This window comes from Desarmillaria tabescens, assembly GCF_030435595.1.
Source record: "Desarmillaria tabescens strain CCBAS 213 chromosome Unknown EV420scaffold_161, whole genome shotgun sequence".
NCBI lineage: Eukaryota > Fungi > Basidiomycota > Agaricomycetes > Agaricales > Physalacriaceae > Desarmillaria > Desarmillaria tabescens.
Window position 1 is genome coordinate 20,594 of NW_026848460.1, and position 20,045 is coordinate 40,638.

The window sequence follows — 20,045 nt, forward strand, 5'->3', positions numbered from 1 at the left end:
CATGCCCATTCTCTCGAGTACCTTGAGAATATATGCCTTCTGGGATAAGGTAATAGTGCCCTTCTCCCAATTTCTGTCTATCTTCATGCCCAATATATGTTGAATCTCCCCCATGTCTGTAACATTTAACTTCTTCTTAAGTTCTTCTTTCATGTTAGACATGGTTTCATCATCCTGGGCAAGCAGTGTCATGTCATCTACATGCACAGCTATAATTATGGGGCCTGATTTCGCTTGTCTGATGTATACACATTGATCATTGATCAATCTTGTGTATCCAAGTCCCAAAAATGTAGCGTTTAATTTTTCGTTCCAAACTCGGCCAGATTGCTTGAGTCCATATAATGTCAATTTGAGGTGTGCTGCCTTGCCGCTTCCATCAGGATATTCTGGCGGTTGAGCCATGTAAATAGATTCATTGAGCTTTCCATTTAGGTAAGCTCCGACGACATCCATTCCATGTATAATCAAGTTTCTTTGTGTGGCAATGGCCATAAGTAGGCGGAATGTGTCCAGCCTGACAACAGGTGCATATGTCTCGAAGAAATCAATGCCGGGAACCTGCGAAAATCCTTTTGCAACAAGTCTGGCCTTGTATCTGGTGATTTTCCCATCACCATCCCTTTTTAATCTATAAGTCCACTTGCAATTTACAAGTGATCTGTCCTGGGGTAATTCCTCTAACTGCCATGTACCCAGAGAAGTCAATAGATTATATTCTTCATCCATTGCTTTCTTCCAATGATGCCAATCTGGCCTTGTTTTGGCTTCTTCAAGGCTTAATGGCTCATCACTGAGGTTATCTGCAGTCTCCCCCAGACATGCATAGTCTGCTGCTATATTTGCAGTTTCCAAAGGTTCCTGTGACATTTCACGCTGCAATTCCGGCGGTTTCGTGCCTCTTGCAGCTGGATTATTGAGCAACCGGTAAATTGGTTGATTGATTGATGCGATCCGGACCGATTTGGTACGTGGCTCGATCACCTTCCCATGCCAAATGGGAAGCTTTGATTTGGTTGCCGGGGCATCAAGGGGCATTTCCCCTTTTGATTCGGCAATTTCGGCAGCCGCGGAATCATCGGAAATGTCATCATTTCCACCTGGAGTCTGCTCGACATTGTTCCCTAACTCCCCCTCGAGCGACGAAGGGTGGGATACAATATAGTCATTGTCTGTAGGCTCTTTAGTGTTGTCTCCATCGTGATTTAGAGGGTGCCGTGAGTTCTAAGTGTGTGGTTAGGACTCAGGGAAGAGAAGGAGGTGGCAGCAACACTCAACAGCTTTATATCCTGGAAATATATTTCACAACATGATACGGCCATGACGACAACAAGCAAGAAATCTTCCTTCAGCAGCTTTTCCTTATTTCGTAGCTAAAATTTTCGCCGATGATTACTGAATAAAAAAAACAGCCATGTACGGCAAGCCGAGAGAAAGGGGAAGGTAGACGTACGATCCTTCATTGTTATCCTTACCAGAACGCTACGACTGAGTAATTTATGCAACTTATCTTCCAAAATCAAGTCTGTGCTCTTCGAAACAGTCGCTAGTATCAGGTCTTCGGAACGGGCCTTAAACGTCGAAATCGATTCCACCCTTTGAACGGTTGCGTTTATCTAACGACTGACAACTCGAATTTCCGTGAGGGGAATTTCGGTTTCACTAGGACTGACACTATCGTTGCCGGAGCTCCGGAATGGAAACCTGAGGACCTTGGGGAGTATCAGATTCTCGGTGCCCTGTCACTGCTTCATACCTCCTTCGCGAATTTTGTCTAGAAGCAGTCAGCTTGGAGCGAGATCAGGCCATAGGAGAAGGACACACATGGCTAGTAAGGAGTTAACGTATACTGACAATTATCCTATCAGCCATTATCAATACTAGATGGTAAGAAATGAACCAACGTTTCGGCAATACAAAATCTATGGAGAGGAAAATCAGACAATCGGGTCATGCGAGATACTAGAGATCCAGGATGGATCCAGTGGATAACATGCCGAAATAAGAACAAGCAGCGAAAACACGCTGTTAGTCTAAGATTAGTAAATCTGCATGAGGAAGAGCACATTGCAGTTACCTTGTAATCACCCCCGATATGAAGACAAACCGCATTAAAACCAAAAGAGCGGTAGACATGCTGCGATAAATCCAACTTCGAAATCATAAATTCACAGAATGGAATCGCCCACCGGGAGAATATCGTGGCGGCCCTGCTTTTGTATAGGTAATAACACATTGAGAGCGCAAAGACGGCGATGATTATATCGGCTATCACCACAGAAGAGAAAAAAGCATAGACCGATGTACTGGACTTTAACCTCTTCAGTGGGAAGTGAAGCGAATGTCCTTGTAATATACCTAGATCCAGCTTTTTAGGGCTGCGAATCCCCTCTACACTGTGGAAGAGCTGGAGAATTTGTTATCACCAGCAATCTGAGATAGGCCAACGTTGAAAGCGGTTGCCTGCGCGTCCCATTTGAAGCAATCTTTCCGCCTAGTCACCATGGCAGAATACTGGATATCCTTCAATGGCTATTTCGTACCCTAGTTAAACGTTTCCAACGCAAGAGTTGTAAGAGAGGTCGGAAATTTTCATCTGGAACGCTTGTTCGTAGCATTTAGTTATTCTCTGAATAATTTAGCTAACATTATGCCTTTCCAGAGGAACTAACCGTTACATTTCTTTTAAGGAGCACCGACGACTAATAAAACCAACTTCCTTCCTTCCATCATGAAGAGCCAGCTTTCATATGATGCCATGTTTCAGATCTCGTGGAACGAGGTCTTCACGCTCAGATTCGTCGTCGAGTCGAGGTCGAACATCATGCACCATTCACTAGGGCATTTATGTCAAAGCGAAGCACCATAAAAAGAGATCTGTTTCCTTAAAACTCGGAGGCGTAACTCGTGAACATCGTTCCTCCCATACCTGCGTTCTGGTGGAATGACCAGAGCTGAACCTGAGGAAAACGCTACGATGCTCTAGACGAGTACTACATTGACGCTTGAATTGAATCTGCATTGGTCCGTGCCTAGGTTACGACATCCGAAGCTCATGACAGGCGCAAATCCTGCTACCCATGAAACTCGTCTGCAACAGTCACTAGAGGTTGGTCCCGGTGTCCTATGAAGGGATTCGAAGCGAAACATTTCTTGGAGTCCGACTGAGCATGGAATACATCTTGGATGACGGTTGCTGATGCGCCGCGTGACGAATGGAACTCTTGATAAGACACTGTTACATTCCAATATCACATATACAAACTACAGCTTCGTCCTGGGGGCCTGATTGTCACGACTTGGAAGACCCATCAGTCGAATATCGAATGTCTCCCCGCATTTCTCACTTATAACTAGTCTTCCTAGGAACAACCCCAAATGCAGGCCCTCCCTTTCCAAACATCTTCCTCACATCATCAACCAATTCTTGAGGTTTTTCATGAGCCGCAAAATGCCCACCACTAGTATGCTCAGATTCAAAAACGATGTTACCGGTAGTACGAGTCCAGATGTGATGACAAAACTCAGTACGAATTTGCGTTTCAGGATATCCGAGATACTTACATACGAGGAACGGTTATAGCTTCCTTCGGGAAGTACGACAAGCCATAGGGAATAGTGGGGTTTTGTCCCAACACGGACAGGTCGGATGAGCCCAGAACTTCGTAGTAGATGCGTATGGACGCCGTAGGTCCTGATCTCGAGAACAAATAGATCGATATCCACGTTAAGACTGGAAATAATACGCGTCTTTAGACGAGGAGATGGAGAGGAAGTTTTGGGCAGGCCCACCTTCATCATCATCCCAAGGATACGCATCCGTCCCGCTCACCAACTTCTCATAAATCCACGCAAGAAGACCTACCGGTGAGTCGGCGAGCGAGTATCCCAGTGTTTGGGGCTGAGTAGACTGTTCCGCCAAGTAGCCACTTCTTGTTTTGTTATACCTCTGTGCCTGCGCCAACCCGGCTTTCTCAGCGGCTGTATACGGCGTCAAGAGGTGGCGAAGGTACAGTATAGGCTCATAAAGTGTCGGAGCTCGGCCCCTGGCGAAAGTCAGGCTCGACGAATGATGGAATTGAAAAAGACACCCACGTAGCTGCATTGGTGTGCCAGGCTTTGCTATGCTTGCCACCATAGACAAGGGCGATTTTTCGAGTGATCTGCAAGAATGTACTAATGAGCATCATTATTTCGTGGAGAAATTGAACTCACGAAGGATCCCCAGTCTCCACCTTGAGTAACTGGAAGCACAAAGTCAGGAGACGCAGCACGAAAAGGTAGTAAGTAACGGTTACGTACCATATTCGTGGTAACCGAGAGCTAGCATAAGCTTGTGAGCGACCTACAACTCTACCGTTAATGGTGCGCAAGGCTGCTGGTGAAGAGACACACCTCAGCATATTGCGCAAGTCTAAAGCCTTGCTTTTTGCTGGCCTCTGAGAACCCGTATCCAGGCAAGCTCAACGCAACGACATGGAAGCTCGGATGTTCCGGCGACGACGCTGTCAACAGCGGGAGAATCTTTCGTACTTCGATGAAGCTTCCCGGCCCTGTGACGATATGTCAGCCACCAACACGCGTGAACAAAATCTAGAGCGCACGCACATCCATGGACAAAAAGTAACGGCACAGCATCTTCGACTTCGCTCTTCTTGTGCACATAATGAATGTTTAGCACCCCAAAACCCTCGACGTCGATATCACGGGTGAACTGAGGGAGCTCCGCGTTGAGAGTGGCTTCTTGAGCCCGCCAGTCAAAGCCGTCTTTCCACCGAGTCACCAGTCGCTGGATGTCTTTCAGCGGCGCGCCATACTTCGTTCCCGAGTCTTCAAGCTCGTCTGGGAATGTAACCAAAGCAAGTCTTTGTTGGAGGAGCTTGAGCTTGTCGTCCGGGATGAATATTTTGAAGGGGGATTCTGGGGGTGCCATAGAGAGTGGGATGCTGTGAGAACGAAAGAAGTGAGTATGTCAGCTTTACTTATATGATGCCCTACGTCATGATTGCTTACACGGATCGTCGGGAAAATGTCAGGGCAGGTGTCGTATGGCATACATTGTCATTGGCTGTGAGTACTAGCATGCAAAGACGCTTGGCCTACCGGTGCTGCTGAGGGAACACACAACATCTAAATATCTATGAATGAAGTATATAAACTTGAGTATCCATTTTTCGAGTCATAAATCGGAAAGTTTCATACCACGATAGCGTCACCGAGTATCATCATGACGAAGAAAATAGTGTGGCGTGGTTCTTCTCAAACCCATCCTCTGAAGGACGGCTCAAGTCGATATCAGTGATCCAACGGACGCCCAAGGTCCTGACCCTGTTGATATTGCCAAGACAATAGAAGTCAAAGATCGTAAGCGAAGTCCGAGTCCGAACTGAGTGATGAGTCAGGCTGAAGCTGAATAAGAAATTTAAGTATTCGTCCGTAACCCTGACATTGCCAAAGGTGTTGGTGTTGGTACAGCAAGGATCGAGTCACGACCAGTCCGGACGCGTCGTGTGCACGTGACGACCAGGCAGAAGCTGGATATCAAATTTAAATATTTCGTTAGAGGGTCACCACGTTTCATAGCGAACAAGGCAGGAGTGCAGATGCTGAGGTAGTTAATGATTTAGAAATCGGACCGATGTTTCCCTGGTCTGCTCAGAACTTCGCACTCAGGACTACTTAGCTAGGCTTATAATGCGAGCAGTTGGAGGATAGTCAGAGGATAGTTTTAAGATCGACAAGAATACTGTGATCTTGACGGGATGTACTGTTGCAGTCCAATATTTCAATATATACACACGCAAACTTCAACTTCGTCCTATCAGCCTGACTTTTACGACTTGGAATACTTATCAGCCGCCGAATATCATTTCACCTATACCCAGTCTTCCCAGGAACAACCCCAAATGCAGGCCCTCCCTTCCCAAACATCTTCCTCACATCATCCACCAGCTCTTGAGGCTTTTCATGCGCCGCAAAATGCCCGCCACCGGTATGCTCGGATTCAAAGACGACATTGCCAACCGTACGATTCTAGCTGTGATGATGGCTCAGTACAGGATTCGCAGCAAGTATAGCAGATACGTACAGACGAGGCACGGAGCTCAGCTCCTTGGGAAAGTATGATAAGCCTTGTGGAATAGCGGGTTTTTGTCCCAACACGGCCATGTCAGACGAAAAAACCTCGTAATAAATACGTATGGACGCCGTGGGACCTGACCTCGAGAACAAATAGATCGATATCCACGTCAGTACTGGAAAGAACACGCGCTTTCAGATGAGTAAAATAGAGACGAAACTTCTAGCCGGCGTACCTTCATCGTCATCCCAAGGGTACGCATCCGTCCAATTCACCAGCTTCTCATAAATCCACGCAAGGAGACCGACCGGGGAATCAGCGAGCGAATATCCCAGTGTTTGAGGTTGAGTAGACTGTTCTGCAAAGTAGCCTGATCCTTTAGTGTTGAACCACTGAGAGTGCGCCATCCCGGCTTTCTCAGCAGCTGTATACGGTGTCAAGAGGTGGCGGAGGTATAGTACGGGCTCGTACAGAGTCGGGGCACGACCTCTGTAGACAATCAGACTCTTCGAATGATGGAGTTGAAAAAGACACTTGCAAGGGCATATTGGTATGCCAGGCCTTGCTATGCTGGCCACCATAGACAAGAGCGATTTTTCGAGTGATCTGCACGAGTACATTGATGAGTAGCTGTGTTTCAGGGAGAGACGGCACTCACGAAGCCTCCCAAATCTCCACCTTGAGTAACTGGAAGCGCAAAGTCAGGAGGTGTCGCACGAAAAGGGACTAACAGTCACGCACCATATTCGTTGTAACCGAGCGCCAGCATGAGCTTGTGAGCGACCTATAATGTGCCTTAACGTCAATAGTGCTCCGGGCCTGTTCGTGAAGAGGCATACCTCAGCGTACTGCGCGAGCTTGAATCCTTGCTTCTTGCTTGCCTCAGAAAATCCATAACCCGGCAAGCTCAGCGCAACAACATGAAAACTCGGGTGTTCCGGCGATGATGCGGTCAGCAGGGGGAGAATCTTTCGTACTTCGATGAAGCTTCCTGGCCCTGTGATGATGTATCAGCCACCACCACCACACACACAGATTCTGGAGGAGAATACGCACATCCATGAACGAACAGTAACGGTACAGCCCCTTTGACCTCACTCTTCTTATGCACATAATGAACGTTCAGCACTCCAAAACCTTCGACGTCGATATCACGAGTGAACTGAGGGAGCTCCGCGTTGAGAGCGGCTTCTTGGGCCCGCCAATCGAAGCCGTCTTGCCACCGAGCAACCAGACGCTTGATATCCTTCAGCGGCGCGCCATACTTCGTTCCGGAGTCTTCAAGCTCATCTGGGAAGGTCACCAGAGCAAGTTTTTGTTGGAGGAGCTTGAGCTTGTCGTCCGGGATGGATATTTTGAAGGCACTTTCTGGGGAGGCCATGCTGTGAGAACGAAGACCACTGGGTATGTCAGCTTTACTTTATATGATACCTCGCATCATGGACGCTTACCCCACGGCCCGTCGGACGGGCAACAAAGTCACGCTTCTGGAAGAAAAATAGAAGTTTCTGTTGCCTTTAATGTTTATTCAGGTACAGTCGCCTCTGTTATAACTCAGTGTTAGGACCCACTGAACGCTACGGGTCAGGCGAGCGATGGGTTATGGTACTCGTTTCCCTGCAAACGAAGTTGGTGGAACCAAAGATCTATGCCAGAGTTGGGTGAGTCAGATTTTTAGGCCAAGACGGACGTAAGTGCCGGTTATGACGTCGAACAGATGGACAAAGCCAAGTGTTGCCCGTAGACACCGTTCTTATTCTCACACTTCGGCCCGATTATACACAACTGCATTCGTCACTGAATACAACATCAGTACACACCGTCAAAGTCATCGAACCAATGCCAATATCCGCGAATAGTCCTCCCGAACACTCTGGAACGTCTCCTCCAGTTTCTCCAATCGCTCTTCCTTCTCTAGCTGCGCAAGAGTTTCCTATCGACAGTGTAGATCAGACTCAAGTTCGATGGGAAGGAAGGGTTAATACTCACAAAGTTAAATCTGTAGAGGCGTTCTTTGACTTGCAGTCGATATGCTCGAAGGTCAGCTGGGTCCAATCGCGACTGAATGAGCATCTCAACGAGGCGATTGAATTGGCGCTGTCAGATCTTCATCAGTCCCAACTACACCTGCCTCGGGAGGAAGGTGACACGTACACCAGCGATCTTGAGGCTCTGCCTCCACCTTTCCATCCAGTGCTTATCAACCGGAGGTCCCAGGTTCCCTTTACTCGAATATCCACCTCGACCACTCCGACCGCCTTTACCCACTCCACCAACACGGCCTCCACCGTGCGACAGGCCATCACCTCCAAACCCTTCTTGCATGAACTTGTCGTTGGCAAAGAGCATCTTCAAGTCGTTTTTGTCCCGAAGGTCTTCGAACGCCTCAGCTGGATCTTCTACTGTCAGTTCCGCTATATGGTCTTGAGAGAGAACGTATTGATAGAGGGCGGAGTATAGTGCAGCTGTGGAGCATTCAGTGAACCAAGATCGCGTTTAGTGAAACGACGCTTACATCCATGGCTTTGTCGTTGATAGGGAGTGAGGATGACGAATTGGCTGGGAGATGTCGTAGATGAATGCAAAGAGAACTACGCCCAGTCACATACCTCAGCCGTAACCTGACTTTCTCTGGGAAATGGTAGAAGTTGTACAAGGACGAGTAGCCGACGAAGTGATATGTAAAACTGCCGTCCCGCCGTCTGCGCTTCTCGTACCTAGAAAGAAAGCTGTGAGTGCAATACGAGCCGGCAACAGAAGACGACCTACAGAACGACAAATTCCCATTGATCCTCCTCTTCGTTGATATAAGAGCCGCCCTCAATATATAACAGAATAAAAAGTTGCATTCTTCGATGATATTCCCTGAATCCGGGAGTGTCCCATGTCGTCTGAGACATAGCACTTAGCAATTCAGACGCTGGAAGGGGTGGTATGGCAACTCACATGATAGACCTCATAATCGACGGTCTCTGTACTCTCAGAGGCCTTACCCTTTCCTTTATGCGTCGGGAGCGGTCGTGAATATGAATGAATTAGCTTCCCGAGAGGCTTGAAGGATGTCGCATCTTCTTCCACCTTGGCAGCAAATGCAGCCTCGTCCGTGTAATACCCTGCGAAAGATAAGCTGGAGGTTTGGTGGCTAGACCAAACAACGTACCTGGAGGTATGAAATCCTTCAAAGTACCTTCAACATCATCCACTGTAGACGACGCTCCCAGCTTCTGTGTATACTTGACGGCCAAGAACTGGGCCAGAGATCCCGAAGCGAATCGCATCTGAAAGGAAGGGTCAGCGTGACAATTCTGCTACAATATTCGAGATACGCACGTCAATGGTGAGGTCCTTGTATCCATAAATTTTCTCGTCTTCTCCAAATATCTGTTAGGATGATACTGAGCCACTCGAGCCGCGACTAGCCGAAATGATGCAGCACGTACAGGATAGGTGAATGACGGATGAAAGTCTTCATAGGATTCGTCGTCGCCCAGCACTTCTTCGTCTGACGCTGCTCGTACTGCATGAAAGACCTTAGCCCACGTTTTCTTTCTCGTTGCCGCTGTGCTCACCCAGTGAAAGTTTGAGAGCGCTATTTGAGTCCGAGGCCCATTCAGCCATTTTTCGAGGGTGTCGCGCGTGAAAGGGGAAGCACGAAGCAATGAAGAGACAGATAAATGTCTTCTTGGGTCTTCGTCGCGTAAGTCTGGACTTGTTGGATGAATAAGAAGCGCGGTGGTAGCAGAAGAAAGAAATGGCGCGCGTCCAGAAACGGTTGTTTGTTTGTGACACCGGTAAATACCGAGATTATCACGTGGAGAGCGTGGGCCGCTGTCACAAGTCGTCACGGTAACAGCATCTGTTTTTGCCTGCCTTCTGAATGCTGGATTCAAGCCTCTCAGTGGTAGTTAAGTATCACAAACTCGTGTGCAGTCAGGTTGATGCAAACAACGGATCTTAAATAGCCCACTCATGGAACGATGGCGGCCATCACAAACCAACGCGTACCCCGCACACCGGGCCAGTGTGACGGTTCCGAAACGTCGTATCATGTTCTTTATAGCATTCCAAGTATCGTCGCCGCCATCTTCCTCGTTAGGGGAACTTTCCAAGGTGTGGGGACCGGTTCGAGTAGCAATCATAACCGGTCCGAAGATTGGATCTACTTGGACCCACACGCTATTACGTGATACTCTCATGTTCCCGTAGATCGCTCTGGACCACCCTCCTTTCAGTCCTTTGCGGCCAAGTAGGGCTAAGAGCAAGCTCGGTCAAGAGTAATATCCTTCAGCCTTTGCCGCCCCGGCGCCAAAACAAATGATAAGACGGTTCCATGGGCTGTAGTTATCTCCGCCAACGACCAATGAACGTGCCCCACGACAATAACTGATAAGAAAATCGCTTCTAGTGGCCAGTGATTGACAGTGATAATCACGCTAATTGTGAGATGGAGGTTTGATTTAACCTTCTGCAATGCCTTAGCATCAAAAAACTGTCGCAATTGAAGGGTGGCGTTGGGGTATTCTCGAGTTATCCTTCACCTCATGACCATCATTACATGAAAGATGTCAGCAACCAAGCTTGATCTTGCGCCTCGAGGATCAAAAATTAGAATGCAAGAATCAATATCAAACCTTGTATTGAGTAATAACCTGATGCACAAGTCGCGAGCTATCGCGGTATTCGAGGGAGGACTACTACTTACTGGCCAGTAGTGTTTCGAAAATACAGATTTTCCAGCAAGGCTAGGCATAGGACGCGGCTGACGGAAAGGAGACCGGAAAGCCGGCGGAAGAGGCTGCTTACGGCACAGATCGTACGACTAAGTAATAACCGCCGTCGGCAGTCGGACTTTAAACTAATTCGATAAATTTTCGGTACCTTGCCAACCCTACTTGCTCCTTACCACATCCTCCAAGCGCCTGAAAGCTATAAAAGCCTTGCCTTTCTGAAGCAGTACCCTCATCGTCTGCTTCCTCGTTCTCTCTTGCAGACAATCTTATTTTCCTAGGGTCACTGCATTTGTGCATGTACTCGAACCAGCTCTGCAGCTCCCACAACTCTCATCGCGGCTCGAAACACACGACGGCCGGGTTCCTCATACAGTTCTAAGTCCTTGTCCACCTATTTCGCATATACACCCATATCTATCTACAATGGCTCCCAACGATTCCGGATACACCACCCCTGAATCCGAACTGGCTCTGCCAGTTCACCCTACCGCTGCTCGTCGCCCTCACGCCATCGTCGTGCAGTCGGAAAACACGTCGTTCACCGACGAGCACATCACTGCGAAATTCCACAACCGTAACGCCAATATTACTATTGTCAATGGACAGTATATTGTTAACCCGACCGTCGAGTCGTTCGAGTTCCAGACCAAGCGCCAAGTTTCGAAGACTGGGTACGTGTGCGGTCGTCGCTGTCGCTTTCACATTTCTGACGTGTCTTTTTTTAGTCTGATGATGATTGGTATGGGAGGAAACAATGGTACCACTTTGTGTGCGACCATTCTTGCCAACCGTCACAATGTCATCTGGCATACCAAGGCGGGCGTCCAGCAGCCCAACTATATTGGTTCCCTTCTTCGTGCTTCCACCGTTCGCATCGGTACCGAGACCGCCACTGGCAAGGACATCCACGTCCCAGTCTCCGATGTGTTGCCTATGGTGCACCCCAACGACCTCGTTCTCGGTGGTTGGGACATCTCTGGCTTGTCTTTGGACAAGGCCATGGAGCGGGCTCGTGTTCTCGATTACGACCTCCAACGCCAGGTCGTTCCTCACATGGCTCAGATGAAGCCTCTCCCTTCCGTTTACTACCCCGACTTCATCGCTGCGAACCAAGAGGCTCGCGCTGACAACCTCATCCCGGGCACCGACAAACAAGTCCATCTCGAGCATATCCGCGCCGACATCCGCAAATTCAAGAAAGACAATGGTCTCGACCGCGTCGTTGTCTTCTGGACCGCCAACACCGAACGCTACAGCGACCTCATTCCCGGCGTCAACGACACCGCTGACAACATCTTGAACGCCATCAAGACCTCCCACCCGGAGGTTTCCCCGTCTTCCGTCTTCGCCGTCGCTGCGATCCTCGAGGGCGAACCCTTCGTCAACGGCGCTCCCCAGAACACCTTCGTCCCGGGTATCATCGAGCTCGCTGAACGCGAAAAGTCCTTCATCGGTGGTGACGATCTCAAGTCCGGCCAGACCAAGCTCAAGTCCGTCCTGGCCGAGTTCCTCGTTAACGCTGGTATCAAGCCGCTGTCTATCGCGTCGTATAACCATCTCGGGAACAATGATGGCCACAACCTTTCTGCAGAGAGGCAGTTCAGGAGCAAGGAGATCAGCAAGAGTAGTGTCGTGGATGATATGGTCAACGCGAACAGGTTGTTGTTCAAGGCTCCTGAGCCGGGCGTGGAAGGTAAGGGCGAGCATCCGGACCATGTCGTAGTTATCAAGTACGTTCCCGCTGTCGGCGACTCCAAGAGGGCCATCGACGAGTACTACTCTGAGATCTTCTGCGGCGGTCGGTCGACTATCAATATCTTCAACGAATGCGAGGTATGTCGTCACGCAAGCCTTTCTATTTTCTGTTCGGTTTCTCACATCCTTTACAGGACTCCCTCCTCGCTACGCCTTTGATCCTCGACTTGGCTATCCTCACGGAACTCCTCACTCGCGTCAAGTACCGCAAAGCCGAGACCGGCGAATTCAAGCCTCTCTACAGTGTCCTCTCGTTGCTCTCGTACATGCTCAAGGCTCCACTCGTCAAGCCCGGTAAGTCTTCTCACTGCCATCGGCTTTGAACCCAGCTAATCCATTTGATGTAGGCACCGAAGTCGTCAACAGCCTCAACAGGCAGCGTAACGCGCTTGATGCATTCCTCAAAGCCTGCATTGGCTTGGAAGGCAGCAGCGACTTGTTGTTAGAAACTAGGATTTGGTAGATCCAGATCTTTTACGTCGCAAGGGTTCAACATCCGTAGATTAGATTTTTCTTTACCTGTCGAGCGTCCATTCAACTGGCGTCGACGAAGAAAGGTGGACTAAAATGGTTCCCAAGTTTTGTGGATATATACGTGCTGATTTTGAATGAATGATATCTTGATTGCTTTACTATTGCGCGCAGAATAGTTGGTTGACACGATTACCGCAATGCGAACAGGTAAAAATGACCTTTGTTTCCGCCACGATTGTTTACACTATAACGTCCACATCGCGGAATAATTGGTTGATATGATTACCGCAATGCAAACGGGCGAAAATGTAATTCATTCCAGAATCTTCAGTTCGCAATATTCAAGGCAAAAACGAACCTTCCAAAGCGGTTATAGATCTGACTGCCGGGACTCGAACTCGGAGTAGTTAGGAGGCGCCTAACTGCTGAACCGCCTAGATCGTTGAAATGAACTGCGTTAAGGAAAAATGTATGAAGTTCCAACATCCCGTCAAACACTGACAAGTCCCGGTCTGCGTGAGGTACTATCAAGACACGCACATTGTTTTTTTGCTGCTGCATACTGAACTGTAGTCGAAGTTAAAGGTATCATTTGTCTTCGCGCCTTGTCCGCAATCTGCCAGGCGTCCATGTCCATATGCGACATGTCCTATTGTTCAAGAAACTCTTCAAGTTCGAGAAGAATAACCTGTGCCAAAGCAGAATACACGACTCCGGAGACAGCTATCACGCTCTGGCCTGCACGACAAATACCATAGTTCCCAAGAGATAGTAAAACGTGCCCTTTCCATTTAAATTGCCGATAGTCCCGGGATTCGAGTACCTACAAGTACGACCGGAAGACTCTGACAAGCAAGACCCGTTCAACTGTAGGGGTATCAATAAGACGACGCGGTAATCTGTATGTCATCCTTCGCTCATGCACTAGGCTTTCTTTCGCTTGCAGGGACCCTCGAAGAAGCTCAATTGAATCCGGAACTTAATTCTCTCTCGATCATAAAGGACACGTAATTGCATACATAGGAAGTACAACATACACAAATACACTGTCGAAACTTGTTCATGAATACAAAACTACGAGTTTCATCAGCATGCAGAGTCTGCATTTAGGTAGCCTCGAAGCTTACTATTTCGCAATTACGCGCTTCCAGAACAGAATATAGACGAGAGCTGGTCGTTATTTCCAGCGAACCAGTTCAAACTAGCATCGCCACTACTGAACAACGGCTCGAAGCAGTCGTCGTCGGCAAAATAGTAGCATACACCACAGCTGCCGGTGTTCGTCTGATTGTAACTGCACGAGAACCAAGTGAGCGACCAAGAGTAATGCCTCATAGGAAGACACTTACGAGCTCACGACGTTGTCGTTGAATCCGGACCAGCCAGCACTGGCGGTGCTGTTGAGGCACTTTCCGGTGGGGACGTTGTACTTCCAATCACAGCCAACGTAGTACGCATGATCGCAGAGACGGATATCAACTGCCGCAACGATGGGCGTTAATACAGCGAGAGAGAGAGCGGCGAACTTGGAAGTGAGTTTGACCATTGGATATTGGATATCGGATAGCTGAGTGCTGGTTCGATGGGGGAAGTTTGAAATGCTACATTGCGTTTATATACGAGAGACACGAAGTTCGAGACAAGCGATGAAGCCGGATAGTTAGCTAAAGAGACGTCTGCGAAGTTACGAGCTTTGTATGGCTATAGTCAGCTGTCATTAATATTATTGAAAGGATCCACGTACGTGTTTGCTTATTTCCGCGGGATTTACTGGTCTACAAAGTATGCATATCTGATCGTTGGTGCCTCACGTCGTGCTTGCCATAGATGTAACCGAGCCTTTGTCACTCACTTTGTCGTCCAGCTTCGAGATTCCAACGTCAATTCCTTATGTTACGAATCCAGCCCTAGTGAAAGAAGACTTGCAAATTTTCGATAACGGCGAAGTAATCTGCCTCGAATGGAAGGAGTAGACCCAAAAATGTAGTGGTTCTCTCCGTCGCTACACTAGAAGGATTGAAGTGTCAGATGGTATTCGCTTTGAACTGCCAGGCATCCTGCGCCTCTGGAGTGTACATCCGTAGGCGAATAATAGAAGCATCAATTTGACGACTGTGTATTCTAGATACAAATCCGCGGCGTAGGGAAGGAGGAGAGGTGTGCTTAGCTTGTACCTCGGGGCCCATCTAGAACTGCTGGATGTCATTTTAATGGATCCAAGAGGGCCATCGACGAGTACTACTCTGAGATGTTCTGCGGTGGTCGGTCATTATAACATCTTCGACGAATGCGAGATGCGTCGTCGCACAATCCTTCTCTTTTTTTTTCTTCTTTCTCAATTCTCATCTCCTTTACAAGACGCCCTCCTCGCTACGCCGCCTTTAATCCTCGACTTGGCTATCTTCACGGAGCTCCTCACTCGCATCAAGTACCGCAAGTCCAAGATCGCGAGTTCAATCCTCCATACAGTGTCCTCTCGATGCTCCCGTACATGTTCAAGACGCCGCTCGTTAAGCCAGGTAGGTTTTCACATTGCCATGAACCTTGAACTCAACCAATCCATTATATAGATACGGAAGTCGTCAACAGCCTCAACAGACAGTGTGATGCGTTCGATGCGTCCCCCAAAGCCTGCATTGGTTGGGAGAGCAGCAGCGATCTATTGCTAGAGACTGGGATTTGGTAGATCTAGATCTTTATGCCACATGGGTTCAACATCCGTAGATTTTGTTTTACGTGTCAAGTGTCCATTCAACTGGCGTCGACGAAGAAGGGTTGACTAAAATGGTCCCCAGTTTGTGTGAATATATACGTGCTGATTTTGAAGGAATGATATCTTGGTTGCTTTACTATTGCGCACAGAATAGTTGGTTGATACGATCACTGCAATGCGAACTGGTAAAAATGTACTTCCTTCATTCTAGAATCCTCAGTTCGTGCCATTTAAGGCAAAAATGAACCTTCCAAAGCAGTTATAGATCTCGCTGCTGGGATTTGAACCCGGGGTAGGCGCCAGACCGCCGAACCGCCCAGACCGTTGAAATGAACTGCCTTAGGGGACACAAGCATATATACGGGTGCTGGTTGTACTATGCGAACAAAGTAAAAATGTACTTCATTCCAGAATTCGGAAGTCCTCTGTTCGCACAAAGCGAGCATTGTTCAAGAGAAAAATAAACCTCAACGAGAATTTGTTCATCTACACTGCCGGGACTTGAACCCGGAGTAGGAGGAGGCACCTATCGCTGAACCTCCCAGATCGCTGACATTGAACTATCTTGAGGGATACAAACATACATACAGGCCCTAACACTGAGATGGATTCCACACCACAAGTGTCAGAGGCAGCAATAAGATTAAGAGAAATTTGGAATACAGCTTGTCTATTCTGCGTCCGTTCTCTTTAATATGCAATATGCGTCGAGGCAAAAGAAGACGGGCATATTATTTGCGCCGCTGCATACTGAACTGTAGTCGGAGTCAAAGGTACCACCCGCCTTCGCGCCTTGTCCACAGGCGGCATGCCCTGGTTGCTTAAGCATTTCCTCAAGCTCGAGGAGGATAACTTGCGAGGCTTAAATCAGACTACGGCCATTAAGCAGTCCTGCATATGAAAAATACAGTTCCCACGAAATAGTAAAATGTGGACTTTACAATTAAATTTCCGATAGTCCTGGGATTCGCAAAACCTACAAGCACAACAGGAAGACCCCGACAGGCAGGACTCGTTCGACCGTAAAGGTGTTGATGGGACGACGCGGTGCTCTGTATGTGATCCTTCGTTCATGCACTAAGCTTTCTCTTTTCTTGCAGAGATCCTCGAAGCTTACTTTAATCCGGAACTTCACTCTCGTTTACAAATCACACACATAATTTCATACATAGGAAGTACAACATACACGATCGATTACAATGTCGAAACTCTTCATGATTCCAGGACTGCCAATTTCATCAGCATGCAGAGTCCACATTAAGGTAGCCTCGAAGCTCACCACTTCAAAATCAAGCGCTCTCAGAACAGAAAATAGATGAGAGCTGGTCATTGTATCCAGCAAACCAGTTCAAGCTAGCGTCGCCGCTGCTGAACAGAAGATCGAAGCAATCATCGTCTGCGTAATAGTAACAAACACCACAACTGCCGGTGTTCGTCTGGTTGTAACTGCACAAGAGTCTAATGAGAAACAAAGAACATCCACTCTCAGAGGAAAACACTTACGAGCTCACGACGTTGTCCGTGAATCCGGTCCAACCATCACTGGCAGTCGTGTTCAGACATTTGCCAGTCGGGACATCGTACTTCCAATCACAGTTAACGTAGTACGCATGTTCACAGAGAAGGATGTCCACGGCTGAGACGATGGGCCTCCCGATGAGAGCAAGAGAGAGAGCAGCAAAATTGAGAGTGAGTTTGACCATTGGATAGCTGAGATTAATGCTGGAGAGATGGGAGATGTGAAGTGCTGGGTCGCCTTTTTATATAAGGGACCCAATGTTCGAGGAACACGATGGGGCCGACCAGTTGACAAAGAAGAATCCTGTAGAATGGCTCGTTTCACATGGTCTGACAGGACTAATGTACTACTCCCCAATCTATGAAGTTGGTGTGTCCCGTGAGTCATCATTAGCGTTGTATGTTGTAGTATTTTCCGGAGATATAATTTATTGTTTCACCCTAATAATAATACAGACAATTGATGCAGTGGTATGTACACTCTTCTACTACCCCAAGTTTGGTAGCTCGTTAACCAAACATCATCTGACACTTCTGTTCTTCTGGTGCGGCGAGCAGTATGATATATTTCTGTGTAGTTGACTCCGATGACATCGCAAATTCACAAATTCCGATGCTTCTTCACTGGGACTGGAATCTATTATACTAATAGCATGGACAGCTGACATCATTAGAATCGCAAATGTGGACTCTAAAGAAGTGAGAATGTGAAAGATAAATTATATCTCCAGAAAATACTACAACATACAACACTAATGATGACTCACGGGACACACCAACTTCATAGATTGGGGAGTAGTACATTAGTCCTGTCAGACCATGTGAAACGAGCCATTCTACAGGATTCTTCTTTGTCAACTGGTCGGCCCCATCGTGTTCCTCGAACATTGGGTCCCTTATATAAAAAGGCGACCCAGCACTTCACATCTCCCATCTCTCCAGCATTAATCTCAGCTATCCAATGGTCAAACTCACTCTCAATTTTGCTGCTCTCTCTCTTGCTCTCATCGGGAGGCCCATCGTCTCAGCCGTGGACATCCTTCTCTGTGAACATGCGTACTACGTTAACTGTGATTGGAAGTACGATGTCCCGACTGGCAAATGTCTGAACACGACTGCCAGTGATGGTTGGACCGGATTCACGGACAACGTCGTGAGCTCGTAAGTGTTTTCCTCTGAGAGTGGATGTTCTTTGTTTCTCATTAGACTCTTGTGCAGTTACAACCAGACGAACACCGGCAGTTGTGGTGTTTGTTACTATTACGCAGACGATGATTGCTTCGATCTTCTGTTCAGCAGCGGCGACGCTAGCTTGAACTGGTTTGCTGGATACAATGACCAGCTCTCATCTATTTTCTGTTCTGAGAGCGCTTGATTTTGAAGTGGTGAGCTTCGAGGCTACCTTAATGTGGACTCTGCATGCTGATGAAATTGGCAGTCCTGGAATCATGAAGAGTTTCGACATTGTAATCGATCGTGTATGTTGTACTTCCTATGTATGAAATTATGTGTGTGATTTGTAAACGAGAGTGAAGTTCCGGATTAAAGTAAGCTTCGAGGATCTCTGCAAGAAAAGAGAAAGCTTAGTGCATGAACGAAGGATCACATACAGAGCACCGCGTCGTCCCATCAACACCTTTACGGTCGAACGAGTCCTGCTTGTCAGTCTACGTTAACTCCTTGCTGGCCATGTGTGTCTTTCACCCTGTAGCCTAATCTTGCTGCAAGCTGACCGCATCTAGGCTAAATTCGCGAAGGAAGCAAGAGGCGGTGACAGGCCGCCAAGAATCTGACGCTCCAAAGGTCTTCAGGCTTCCGTTCCGGAGCTCCGGAAACGATAGCATCAGTTGTAATGATGCTGAAATTCCCCTCACGGAAATTTGAAGTGATCAGTCATTAGATAATCTGGATCGTTTAAAGGGCGCAATCGATTTCGAGGTTTAAGGCCCGTTATTGATATTCTGAAATCGGCCCTGATGCTGGCGACTATTTTGAAGGGCACCAGCTTGATTTTGGGAGGTAAATCATATGCATTATTCACTAGTAGCGCTGGCACATCTAGTAAGGCTAGAAGAAACATAGAAGAAATTTCGTAAACAATGTCATTGTAGCTAAAGAATGAATATATAGATTCTTGTTATTTTCGCCTGCGTTCATTCCCGAGATGCATCGTTTCAAGTGAGTATCATCGTACCGATTCCGGAGAAAACCAAGAGAGGTATTCAAGGTTCGTGATTTGTCAATGGTCATCGACCCAACTTTGCATTCTTTTCAAGTTTAACTGAACCTCAAAAGACGCCAGTAAGAAGCGAACAACCTTGGCAAATATGTCGGTCAATTAATGAAGTAAACGTGGAACTCGCCGAGAGTAGCCCAAACTACGCCAGCACGACAATGCGCAGGTCACTCAATGTGATATATTTTTATAACATTCTCGAAGAGTCACAGCTCCTCCAGAATTTATGTCATATTGTCGAGGTCACATGCATCGTTGTCTCTCCTTGAGAGAAGCAGGCCGGACAGTGCCTAAGAACAGACTGATATTGAGCTACACAACCACGAAGATATGCCATGCCACGGTAACCTAGCTGATTTCAGACTTCGAGGAGGTCCCTCCTCGATTGAAGGAAGAGAGGCAATATAGAGCCATACGAACTCCCATGCCAGAGCCCACATAGAGTCTCTGCTGCGTGAATGTGAAAAAAGCTGTAGACTCGAAACTAGTACACTCCACGTCAGTGAATACAACGTGCTCAATGTCTGGATGATATCTCTC

At 47.7% G+C, this 20,045-nt stretch overlaps 3 protein-coding genes across 3 annotated transcripts; 1 reads left to right on the forward strand and 2 right to left on the reverse strand.

The window, feature by feature from the left end:
• Window positions 1–3,195: 3,195 nt before the first annotated feature.
• On the reverse strand, window positions 3,196–5,470 carry EV420DRAFT_1754192 (Alpha/Beta hydrolase protein). The gene is made up of 10 exons (XM_060480477.1): window positions 5,203–5,470; window positions 5,014–5,138; window positions 4,609–4,946; window positions 4,396–4,553; window positions 4,303–4,345; window positions 4,216–4,244; window positions 4,096–4,163; window positions 3,793–4,046; window positions 3,565–3,694; window positions 3,196–3,461 (listed from the first exon to the last, which is right to left on the reverse strand). The coding sequence occupies exons 2-10, from the start codon at window positions 5,082–5,084 to the stop codon at window positions 3,344–3,346; spliced, it is 1,209 nt and encodes a 402-aa protein (XP_060321902.1). The 5' UTR covers window positions 5,085–5,138; window positions 5,203–5,470; the 3' UTR covers window positions 3,196–3,343.
• An 11,414-nt stretch (window positions 5,471–16,884) lies between these two features.
• Window positions 16,885–17,633, reverse strand: EV420DRAFT_1770753 (uncharacterized protein). Its single transcript, XM_060481080.1, has 3 exons — window positions 17,255–17,633; window positions 17,031–17,197; window positions 16,885–16,977 (listed from the first exon to the last, which is right to left on the reverse strand). The coding sequence occupies exons 1-2, from the start codon at window positions 17,452–17,454 to the stop codon at window positions 17,041–17,043; spliced, it is 357 nt and encodes a 118-aa protein (XP_060321903.1). The 5' UTR covers window positions 17,455–17,633; the 3' UTR covers window positions 16,885–16,977; window positions 17,031–17,040.
• A 418-nt stretch (window positions 17,634–18,051) lies between these two features.
• On the forward strand, window positions 18,052–18,800 carry EV420DRAFT_1594423 (uncharacterized protein). The gene is made up of 3 exons (XM_060474959.1): window positions 18,052–18,430; window positions 18,488–18,654; window positions 18,708–18,800. The coding sequence occupies exons 1-2, from the start codon at window positions 18,231–18,233 to the stop codon at window positions 18,642–18,644; spliced, it is 357 nt and encodes a 118-aa protein (XP_060321904.1). The 5' UTR covers window positions 18,052–18,230; the 3' UTR covers window positions 18,645–18,654; window positions 18,708–18,800.
• Window positions 18,801–20,045: the final 1,245 nt, after the last annotated feature.